At 47.2% G+C, this 11794-nt stretch overlaps 2 protein-coding genes across 6 annotated transcripts in view; both read right to left on the bottom strand.

The window, feature by feature from the left end:
* The window catches only part of MRPL20 (mitochondrial ribosomal protein L20), a 5821-nt gene extending 3622 nt beyond the window's left edge, over positions 1-2199 (bottom strand). For both annotated transcript variants that reach the window (XM_069079386.1, XM_069079387.1), the window contains exon 1: positions 2010-2199. In XM_069079386.1, the coding sequence (XP_068935487.1) occupies positions 2010-2096 (87 nt within the window). In that variant the 5' untranslated portion in view covers positions 2097-2199. The remainder of the gene's footprint in view (positions 1-2009) is intronic.
* Positions 2200-10134: 7935 nt separating this feature from the next.
* Positions 10135-11794, bottom strand: part of ANKRD65 (ankyrin repeat domain 65) — a 15862-nt gene continuing 14202 nt past the window's right edge. For all 4 annotated transcript variants that reach the window (XM_069079425.1, XM_069079426.1, XM_069079423.1 and 1 more), the window contains one exon: positions 10135-10889. In XM_069079425.1, coding sequence (XP_068935526.1) covers positions 10401-10889 — 489 coding nt within the window. In that variant the 3' untranslated portion in view covers positions 10135-10400. The remainder of the gene's footprint in view (positions 10890-11794) is intronic.

The raw sequence follows: 11794 nt of genomic DNA, 5'->3' as shown, positions 1-11794 counted from the left end.
AGGGAAAGGCTGGCAGACGGGCCCCAGGAGGTGGGCAGAAGGATGGGACCAAGGGGGGGCACAAGAGGGGAAGGAGGAGGGGGTGAAAGAAGGAATGGAATGGAAAGAGGGCTGGAAGAATGTGCCAGATGGTGCCCTTTTTACCCGCTGGGTCTCCTCCTCTCCCCTCCTCTTCCCTCCCCCCAGACCTCTCCTTATAGTCTGCTAAGGGGTCCATCCTCCTCAGAGAGCTGCCAGTCATATTCTAAAGGGGTAGGAGTGACCATATCACCCACTGCAGTGAGGTGGCGCTGGACTAGGTTAGACCTGAGTTCAAATCCAGCCTCAGACACTTTGTAGCTTCGTAACCCTGGGCACTTTACCCTGTCTACCTCAGTTTCCTCATCTGTAAAAATGGGGATTAAAAAACCCCAAGATTACTGTGCTTAATAAATGTTTCTTCCCTTCCCTGCTCCATAAGCTCCAGCGGCTCCCTTTATGTCCAGGATCAAATATAAGATGCTCAATCTAACTCTCAAGACCTCTCCCCAACCAAGCCCCACCCACTGGCCTCAGGGACCTGGCCTCCTGGGGCCCTCACGTGACCAGCCCTTACTCCATATGGATCTCTTCAGCAAGGACAACATCAGAGCCTGAGTGCCAGGTCCTTTCTGCTTCTCTTTGTCCCCCAGAGCTTGGCCAGTGCATGGCACAAGGACCTCTCCTGTCCCCTCCCCATCCAGATTCAGTGGGAGGGCTGGGTCACAGGAGGCCTTCTCCACACTGTGCACCCCAGCCGAGGGAGGCTCTGGAAGGGCAGGGGTTGTCTGGGTTCTCCTTTGTATCTGAAGGCTGCACTCAGCGCCCCAAACAAATAATAGCTCTTACTATGTGCCAAGCCATGCGCCCAGGTGGTACTTTACGATTAGGTCCTCACAGTAACCCTAGGAGGGAAGGACTATTATCACCCCCATTTTCAGATAGGAAACTGAGGCAAACAGGTGAAGTGACTTGCCCAGGGTCATATAGTTCATACCCTAAGTACAGGAGTTCTTACCCTGGAGTAGCTGAACCTTTTTTTTTTGAAGGGGGAGGACAGGGCAATTGGGGTTAAGTGACTTGCCCAAGGTCACACAGCTAATAAGTGTCAGGTGTCTGAGGCTGGATTTGAACTCAGGCCCCGTGCTCTATTCACTGGACCACCTAACCACCCATGAACTTTTTTTTTTAAGTATTTTTATAACTGTATTTACACGGAATCGGTTTCCTTTCTAATCATTTTAATTTACAATCATTATCCATCTCCACAGACTTCATCAGACTGTCAAATGAGTCCTCCACTAATAAAAAATTAAGGACCTCAAACAAATGGGTACCAGCATTTATTATGCACCTAAGGGCTTTTTAACAAATATGCTCTCATTTAATCCTCACAACAAAACTGAGGGATAGTGCTCTGATGATTCCCTTTTTACAGGTGGGAAAACTGAGGCAAACAAAGGTTTGGTTTTGGGGTTTTTTAGTGATGTGTCCAGGAGGAGCTAAAATAGAACCCAGGCTTGGAATCAGGAAGACTCATATCCAGCCAGACACTGCCTGTCTGTGTGACCCTGGGCAAGTCACTTAAGCCTGCTGGCCTCAGTTTCCCCATCTGTAAAATGAGCTGGAGAAGGAAAGGGCAAATTCTCACGTATTTTCTCCAGTGTTCTCTCAAAGAAAACCCCAAGAGTCTCAGGGGATGAAGGGTTAAAGAGCTAAGAGCAAGAGGGAAGGGAGAAGGGGAGGGGTCTCATAAGAGGGGAGGGAGGGGAAAGAAGGGGCAGGATCTCATGAGGGGGGGAAGCATGGGGGGGGGGCGGGGCCTCGGGAGGGGGAGGAGCCACGGGGAAGGGGAGGGACTTCAGGAGGGGAGGAGCCTGGGAGAAGGGGCGGGATCTCAGGAGGGGAGGAGCCCTGGGGAGGGGAGAGAGGAGGAGGGGCCTCAGTGGGGGAGGGGAGGCGGGAAGGGGCTCCGGGCCCGGGGCGCTCACCCGGGCGTACTGAAGCACATCCTGGACCCGCCAGTAGCGGTCGGTGAGGCGGGCGCGCAACCTCAGCGGCGCCGTGAGCAGCACCATGGCTCTCTGACTATTCTGGGCGGCGCGAGCCCCAGGTGGCGGCGGCCACGTACAGGACGCCGGAAGCGGCGGTGCCTCGAGTACTTCCGGGGCGGCTCCGCCTCCGGCCGCTGGCACTTCCGGGAAGCGGGGCGGAGCTTGTGGCCTCGGCTCCTCCTCTTACCCCTTCCCTCTCTTCACCCTTCGAGCTGGCTGAGGACCTCCGGGGCTGCAGCTTGTTTCCCCGTCTGTGTAATGAAGCAGGGAGAGCAGGGGAAGTGAGCCCGGGACCCAGGAGGCCACATCTGTAAAATGGGCACACTGCCCCGGGGGCGCTGCGTTTATGTGAACCAGCCACCGTGCCTTTGTCCAGGACGGGGAGGCCGCCTGGACCTCCTTCCCTTGACCCCCTTCTTTCCGAAGCCCTTGGCTTCTCCAGCCCACCCTCCCAGGGAGAGCCACAGCCCGGCTCTGCTCAGGAAGCTCCGGGGCTCCCCATTGCCCTTAGAACAGGGGTCCTGGGCACTGGAGATAGAGGACAGGGGTGCTCCATGAACTCTGTGGGATTTAGCGTCTCCCTCCATCCTGAGAAGCCAAGTCAAAGAGGGCATTCAGGACACAAAAAAGGACCAAGGCATGAGTTCAAATCCAGCTTCCAATCCGTCGTCCTAGCTGTGTGACCCTGGTCAAGTCACTTCCCCTCTGGCTGCTTCAGTTTCCTCATTTGTAAAACAGGGACAGTAATACTGCCTCCCAGGGTGGCTTCGAGAATCAGATGAGATGGTAACTTGTCAAACTCTAAAGCACAGGATACTTTTTAGCTTCAACTTCTAAGGACTCCTGGTGTAGAAGGCAGATAAGACAACCCACCAAGATGAGCTTGGGAGTAGCATCAGATGGCTTTAAAGCCGCCCAGGGGCATGGAATTGGCTTTAAAGGATACTTAAAAGGAATTCAGCAGTCGAGGTGTGGATGGGAAGGCATCCCAGGTCTAGGCACAGAGGTGGGAGAGCTCTGGACATGTTCTGGGAACGAACGTTTTTCATTTTGAATCCTCTTGCAAAATGTAGACCCTTGGCTTGAATGAATGTAGGCTTTTATTTGCTTGGGGGCACTCCATACCTTAAAAGAAAGGCTTTAGGGGCGGCTAGGTGGCGCAGTGAATAGAGTACCGGCGTTGGAGTCAGGAAGACATCAGTTCAAATCCGACCTCAGACACTTAACACAAAAAACTAGCCGTGTGACCTTGGGCAAGTTACTTAACCCCAGTTGCCCTCCAAAAAGAAAAGACTTTACCATTATGGCAGAAAAGAAAAAAAAAAAACTGAGAAAATTCACTCCCATCAGCCTTCATTCTGCCCCCTGCCCCACTCTTGTCCCACTCAGTTTGCTGGGGATGAGTCTTTCCAACCTGGGGCTTCTGCCTTTGAGAACTCAGACACATTAGAAGTGGCTTTAAGTAACTGTATACTTATAATAGGTCACATTTCTATAGGAGATTATAATTCCGTTCCTGCTCAATCCAACATGGCTCTGAACTGCTAAATCTGAGGTAATCTGAACTGCTAAATTCTCAGCTCAGCTTGTCCTTGATTTCTCCATAGCTAATGGCACTAGTGAACACCCTTGCCTCCTGGATACTTTCTTGCTTTGTTGTTTATGGTACTGTTTCTTCTGAGTCTCTTCCTGGGGGGGGGGGGGGGGGGGGAGGGGAAGAGCACAGTCTCCAGGAATTGGGGGTCCTGAGTATAAGTCTTCCTCTTCTTCCTCCTCTTCCTTCTCCCTCTGTGCCTGTGGGGAGTCATATATGTGGGTGTTCTGTCCAAAGGAATATAAATTTTACTTATATTTCACAAAATACCTTGGAGTTTGGGGGCTACATTTTTTTCTTCCCTACTTATTGGTTTTGTTTGTGGTTTGGTTTGGTTTTGTTTGGGGAGGGTGTTTTTGTTTTTTAAAAGAACTGGGACAATTAATTCTTTTGTCTCATGTGGTTTTCATTTCTGATTTCTTGAAATATAGCTGTGGAAAAGAGGCTTTGATAAAGCCCATTGGGATTCGAACAGTGCTACTTGACTCTGCCTTTAAACCCAAATCCCTCTGGCTCTCACTGACTAACAGTAGGTCTCAGCCCAAGCCTCACGGGCTCATTGTTTGGGTTTTGATGGCTCCAAGTAGGTAATAAATAGCAATTGTTTCTGTTCTGGCCAAAACTCTGAGGGTCTTCCACTCCCAGACTGATTCATTTGTGAAGGCAAACTAGGCCATCTTTTGCCTCAATTCTTTCCTAGCCTTTAATCACTTGAATAGGCATTACCTCAGACAAACTGAGACCAGGGAAAGACCTTAGCTTAAAAAGGCCAGGGTCTTCCAGGGCCATCTCCAGTCATCCTGACCTATGTCTGGCCACTGAACCCAGATGATTGGAGGAGAGAGTGAGGCTGGTGACTTTGTACAGCCTAACTTCACTTAAATCTAATTCAAGACATCACCCTGGCGATGGTATCATCAGTCCTTTTCGAGAATAAACAAACAAAACCTCTGAGGCATTATCTGTGTGATACTTCATCTCCCTAGGTCTCAGTTTCCTCATCTGTAAAATTAGGAAGTGGAGCCTGATAGCCTATGAGGTCCCTTGAAGCTCTTGATAATCCTTTAATATCAATTTAATAACCTCAATAAGGGCCAGGGCCTGAACTAATCAACTGGAAGAAGAGCCTGGACCTAACAGTTTCTTTGTTTTCTGACTAAACTCAGAGAATACCTCTTCCTATGTCAACAAAGCCAGATGGGACTGACTTGATGGCCATTAAGGATGAGACCCAACTCAACCCAAGGCGCTAACTTGAGTAAAGGAACTTTTTCTTATATTAATATTTTTTGGACATATACTATGTTATGGCATGTTAATTGTAAAGAAAACACAGATATCCTGAGTCATAATTTCAATGGACACTTTGTCAACTTTCTTATTTTATTGTATTTACCACCTATCCAATTAAGGAAATTCCTTTCTCATACAATAATTAAACATTTATGGAGATCATAAATTTGAGTGACACAGTCACCCTGAACTGGGATGGTTCTAAAATGTATTTAAGCTTTCTCATCCTTTTGTTCAGGCAGTCAGAACTTAGGTTCTGGCTCTTGTAGAAGTTTGCTGGCTTTGTCTAGCTTTAAGGGAATAAACAATATGAGTTTGCATGTCACCTAGCCTGTTTGCCTCCTTTATTTATTTATTTTTTTGCTTTTTTTTTGGAGGGGCGAAATTGGGGTTAAGTGACTTGCCCAAAGTCACGAAGCTAGTAAGTGCATCAAGTGTCTGAGGCCTGATTTGAACTCAGGTCCTCCTGACTCCAGGGCCAGTGCTCTATTCACTGAGCCACATAGCCGCCCCCTGTTTGCCTTCTTTAACCAAACTTTCAGGTTAACGCTATACAACTACAATCCTGCCTGTCTTAGTTTTTCTCAGTCTCCTTTGCTGGATTTTGGGTCCATCTCCTCACTCTGTGTGTCCCAAAGTTTTGTCCTAGGGCCTCTTCTCTCCCTATTTTCTCTCTCCTTGATTTCATTAGAACTTATGGGCTCAAATATCATTTCTATGAAGAAGACTTCTGATTCTGTGGGTCCTACCTGTGAGAAGTCCCATAAGCACCTCAAACTCAGCTTACCTAAAACAGAATTAATTATCTTCTCCTTTAAACCACTCCTCATCCCAACCTCACTATTTAGGTCTGCCCATTTTTCCAGTTACCCTGTCTTATCACCTTGAAATCATCTTTAACAGGGCTGCTAGGTGGCACAGTGAATAGAGCACTGGCCCTGGAGTCAGGAGGACCTGAGTTCAAATTCTGCTTCAGACACTTAACACTTAACTAGCCGTGTGACTTTGGCCAAATCACTTAACCTCAATTGCCCCTCCAAAAAGTAAAAAAAAAACAACAACAATATCTTTAACTCCTTCCTTTCCCTCCCCTCATCATACATCAATCACATGCTATCAGTTGCCAAGACTCATCATTGCTATTTTCATAACATCTCTTTCTTCCATTCCCATCTCTCCATTCATACAGATACTCCCCACGATCAGGTCCCCATTGTTTCTCACCTAGACTATGGCAGCAGTAGCTTCCTAATTGCTCCTTGCTCCTGGTCTCTTTAATTCATCAGTCCCACAGATGCCAAAATCATCTTGCTAAGGCACAAGTCTGTCTGTGTGAAGAGGATCTTAGCTTTTAGGTTGGATGGACCTTAGATCCTTTTACCTTTGACACACTGAGGTGGAGATAGGCTTACCCATAGTCATAGCAATTGGCAAGGCTGGGATTTGAACTGGCATCATCATAGTTCTTGACTCCCTTCCATGCCTCCCTGAGGCCTTGAAGGATAAAATCCAAGCCCTTCAGCTGGCATTGAAAGCCCCCACCCTTCTATGCCCTTTACACACTTCTGGTTCCTGCCCCCTCCTTTCTGTCTCTTTGGACAGCCTGCTTCCTTGGAGGCTTGGCTCACACACCCCCTCTCTAAACAAAGCCTTTCCTCAGCCCTCTCTTAGTTGGCACTTCAGTAGAATGTTCTCAGCTCTTTGTTCTGAGGGATCCTTCCCTCCTTTGGGTTCCATTCTTTTCCAGTACCTAGCACAAAGCAGGTATTTAAGAAATGCTACTTCTAGGGGTGACTAGGTGGCACAGTGAATAGAGCACCAGCCCTGGAGTCAGGAGGACCTGAGTTCAAATTTGACCTCCAGTTGCCCTGCATTCCCCCCTCCAAAAAAGCAAAAAGAAAAAAAAATACTACTTCTTTTAATTAATTCATTGTTTTCTTCCTCTCCAAATTGTCTTTCGTTTGTCATGGCATTCACTTAATAAATCTTTATTGCATTGGATTTGCTTAGGTTTAGGGGTATTGGGACCCTGAAATAGCAACATACAGGTCCCACCTCGAATGAGTCTTCTTTCAGCCAAAGACATGGTTTATTAGAACACCGGTCAGGGTGGGTATGATTCTAAAAATCTGCCATATTGGTCAGACTCTTAAGGAATCTGAGCATTTGTGATGCTTGTATTGACAAGTGGGCCAGATTGAATCTGAGCAATTTAATTGGGGTGGCAAGATGGACCTTATATACAGAAAGACTGTGAAGGATCTGGGAGTGGCCAAGTAGTCTGGGAGATAACAGAGAAGGACCTCTGAAGGGTATGGTGCCCCAAGCTGAACACCAGGGACCTGGGCCACCAGGAAGGGTTCTACTTGGTGGTCTAAGGTGGGACCAGATGCTGATGATAAGGGCTGGTCTGGATTAGAGATAACAGAGAATTGGAGATTTGGGCGTGGGGCCATGATAAAAGGGCAGTTAATTAACTGGGAAGGGTCAGTTGTCTCAGGCTAAGGCAGGGAACCTGGGCCGCATGGAAAAGTCCAAGGTTTTTCCTTTTTGGGGTCCAGATCTCAAAGACATGGTCTTTTCCTTTTAGGGGTTCAGATTGTGAGAAGCTAACTTGATCTAGAAAGAACAATACTCGTTGCTGAAGCCAGGAAAACTCTCATTTTATTTTGTATTTATTTTACATTCCTTGTGAATGGGTAACTCCCTAAAGGAGCACACTTGCTCAGACAAATGCAAGGCTGTTTGTGGCCTGTTCCCAATTCAGATTTCGCCCTTGGTTTCCCATTGGCTGAATGCAACTTCCTGAATCCCCTCTTTCAAGTCCTCCTGGGTAAGTTTTCCCTCCTGGTACATTTAAATTAGCTTGCTCCTCCCAGGTGATGGGGTTTAGGCTCTGGGAACCCCCTTGAATCTTCCCACTTGATGAGGCATTTGCCTAAGGCCATAAGCCTTTCCTTATAACTAGGCCCACATCTCTGTTACTCTTAACCTAGCCTAGCCCTCTATTGTCCAGCTACTTCCCACCCTAGATCCTATCAAAATATCTCTACCCAAACCTGTTAACCTTACCCTCCCCAAACCCCTCCTCTAGCCCACCCCTAGATCCCTCCCACACTCTTTCTGTATATAAGATCTATCTGGCCTCCATAAAGGGGCTGAGATTAAATCTAACTCAGACTCAGTCTGTGCCTGATTGTTCTGACCTGAAAAGCATCACAAACACTAAGGCTCCTTAAGAGTCTACCCATTTAGGTGAATCTTTAATAAACTGTTTTACTTTGACTGAGAAGGCTTGAGACGAATTCACTCAGCCAGGACCTGGCATGTTGGTATTTTGGGGTCTTGAACACCCCTAAACCCCAAACCTCAACAATTTTGAGAAGGGACCCATAGGCTTCATCAGACTGGGGACTTGGGGATCCATGGTGGAAAAAAAAAAAGCTTAAAACCCCCTGCTAGAAATGGTTTCTAATTCCAAGTAAAGCCAGCATTTTCAAATCTATGTGTGGGAGTGTTTAGAGCCCTGGGTTCTGGGGTCAGGAAAGCCTGAATGCAAATCCCAGACACTTACCCAATTGTTTGAACCTGGGCAAGCCACCATCTCTCCTGGTCTTAATTTTCTATTTAAAAAAATATTTTAAAAAAATGAAAGGATTGGACTTTGAATTCTGGGGTCTCTTCCAGTTATCCATCTGTGATCCCACAATCCCTTGTTATAATATTGGCAATATGCTTAATACTGTGCCTGGGGCATAGTAGGCACTTCATAATTGTCTGTTCTCCCTTTCCTTCCCTATGAGCAAGGTTGACTGGAGAGATCTATCACATAGTCTGATAAATATCACCTCTTGTTAGAAGTCTAATGCTTTCTGTGGGACCTGGAAGATGAAGACAAACCACAGCAGTCCTTTATCCTACCAGGGGCGGTTGGAAAAGAGCTCGTGGTTTTTAACTGAGTTTCTCCAACTCATTTAAAAGCAAGTCCCTGACATTGTGTAGAGGGAGACATTCTGAACTTTTATTCCACACAGATTAGGTGTGAATGAGTAAATGGCAATTCTGAACGGAGGAGATTGTGTGGAACAGGAGGGTAGAGTGAAGAGGGAGTTGATCAGTGTGTTTGGAAGAGGCATGGGGGCACTTTCTGCCTTCTCAAAGGCTCACACTCCTCCCTGGACTTCAGCCATTAAAACCATTAGGATGCAATCTTTATTACATCTGGCAATACTCAGTTTGGCAAAAGGAATCAAAGAGATCAGCAAGGAAGAGCTAGAAAGGAAGTTACTGACAGAAGTTGTTATGGATATCTAGATGTTTCAACATGCTTTCATTTTTAAAAAATTAAAGAAAAATCTCTCTCCCATCAGTTTACCCTTTAAAAATAGAATTTCCAGGAACAAGGTCAGAGAGAGTTCCTAATATAGAGATGGGGACTCTGAGAGGCAAAGCAGAGGACCAATTAGTCAATTAGTCAAACAAAAGGCATTAATTTATTTTGTCAGGTCCAGAGGGCAGCGAGGTAGTGCAGTGGATATAGTGCCTTCCCTGAAGTCAGGAAGACCTGAGTTCAAATCCTGCCTCAGATACTTCCTAGCTGTGTGACCTTGGGCAAGTCATTTAACCCTGCTTGCCTCAGTTTCCCCATCTGTAAAATGAACTGGAGAAGGAAATAACAAAACATTCTAGTAGTTTTGCCAAGAAAACCCCAAATGGGGTCACAAAGAGTCAGATATAACTGGCGTTAGCAGCTGTGTGATCCTGGGCAAGTCACTTAACCTCATTCTGACTCAGTTTCCTCAACCATAAAATGGGGATAATAATGGCACCTACTTCACAGGATTGTAAGGATCAGATGAGATGAGCCACATTAAGCATTGTACAAGCTTTAAAGAGTTGTATAAATGCTAGCTGTCCTTGTTATTTGGTAAATCTCCTCAAAAGATGATGGCAGAAGGTGGGGATTCTTATTCTGGCTGTGCCATGAGGCCAAATGTCCAGGACCTTGGGTCACTGCGGCTCCATTTCTCCCAGGACAGGGTAAAGATGACCAGTGGGACAGGCTGGTCTAGCTTATTTCCCAATTCCCACCTTCACTTGTCCCCCAGGGGTACCCAACCTTGAAAACACTTACGCCCCTGGGGTCCCAGTAATTACAGCAACAACAATAACTCATATTTTGTGCATCATTGTAAGGTTTACTCTCCTCTTAGTAATGCTGTTAGGTGAAGCAAGTGTTATTCCCATTTTACAGATAAGTACCCAGGCTTAGAAGCCAACTCCATTCACCACCCATGTGATCTTGAGCAAATTACTGTACTCCTGTGGGTCTCAGTTTCCTCCTCTGTAAAAGAGGACAGTTGGATCAGGTAACCACCAAGGGCCCTCCCAGAAGTCCTGGGATCCAAAGGTCACAAAGGTAGTCAGTAACACAGTACCACTCAAACCTCGGGTTTGGATGTCTGCATGGAGGGGCCAGAGCCCTGCCCAGCTTTACACCTCTCCTCTTGGCCTTTCTGAAAGGAACAGAGAGTCTTTAGAGGACTGCCTGGGGCAGCAAGGTCTTCTGCAGTCTCCAGCCACTGTGTCCGAAGGTTGGGGCTAGCCCCCCTCCTTAGCAAAAGTTCTGCCATAGAGCAATGACCCTTCTCCATGGCCAAGTGCAAGGGGGTCTTGTGGAGCCAGCCAGCAGCATTGACCTCTGCTCCCTGGTCCAGGAGGTAGCTAGCAACCATAGCTTCTCCTCCCAAGGCTGCACGGTGCAGGGGCGTGAGATGTAGTTCATCCTGGGCATCCACCAGGGCTCCTCTCTTCACTAGTAGCTGGGCCACAGGAAGGTGGCCAGCAGCAGCTGCCCGGTGAAGGGGAGAGCGGCCATATTGGTCTGGAAGGTCCCCATCGGCACCATGGTCCAAGAGCAGCTTTACAACCTGTGAACAGGAAGGAGACTGGGGGACCTTTGTTGGAAAGCACAGAGGGGTGGGGATGAGGGTGAGGGCTATTCTTTCTGAACTCCATCTCAGCTTGTTAAATTCCAGGGAGACCACACAGCAGCCTCATCTTTCTCAAGAACCACTGGCCTGGTCTGAGAGACCCAGTATCTTTTCAGATCTACCTGCTCCTTAAAGCAGCAAAATGACCATCAGAATGAGAACTTTGTAGAGTCCTGTTCTTTCCAGGCCTGAAGTAGAGAAAGGAGAGGCACGAGACTAGGGTGCAAATCATGACTCACCTCTGATCATCTGAGTTACCTTAGACAAGTCTCTGGGCCTCAGTCTCTAACATACCCAAGGTTCTGAATCCTGCATTCCTTTCCAGATTCCTCCAGCCCACACAGCTCACACAGCCTTTGGACACCTGATACCAATTACTCAGCCTTTAATCACATTCTGCCTGGTATTGTCTCAGCTGATTCAACTTACCATACTGGGACCTCTCCCAGGGCAGGGACTGGGTCACAGGGATGATAATGGTGCTGACAGGCAGGTTGGTGTTGATGGTTTATGTTCCTTAGTACTTTAAGGTTTACAAAATTTAATTCAAGTTCACAAGCACCTACTCTATGTATGGCCCTGCTAGATTCAAGGAAAGGTGGTACAAAGACAAAACAGTCCCTGCCCTCAAAAAACTTATATTCTACCAGGGGGAAGGACTTCAGACAACCATCCTAGAAGGTAGGTTGGACAAGTATTACCACCATTATAGAGATGAGGAAATGAACAGAAGAGTTGTACCCTCTAATGGGCCCTTGACTTTCCAGCCTTATGTCCTAGGCCTCCATTACACATTCTCTCTCTCTCTCTCTCTCTCTCTCTCTCTCTCTCTCTCTCTCTCT

Source organism: Petaurus breviceps, unplaced genomic scaffold, assembly GCF_028583685.1.
Source record: "Petaurus breviceps papuanus isolate PSGF00001 unplaced genomic scaffold, PetGlider_PUasm1.0 91041, whole genome shotgun sequence".
In the NCBI taxonomy this organism is placed as follows: Eukaryota; Metazoa; Chordata; class Mammalia; order Diprotodontia; family Petauridae; genus Petaurus; species Petaurus breviceps.
The sequence above is the reverse complement of the archived record's forward strand: the minus strand, read 5'-3'. Positions and strand labels throughout refer to the sequence as shown.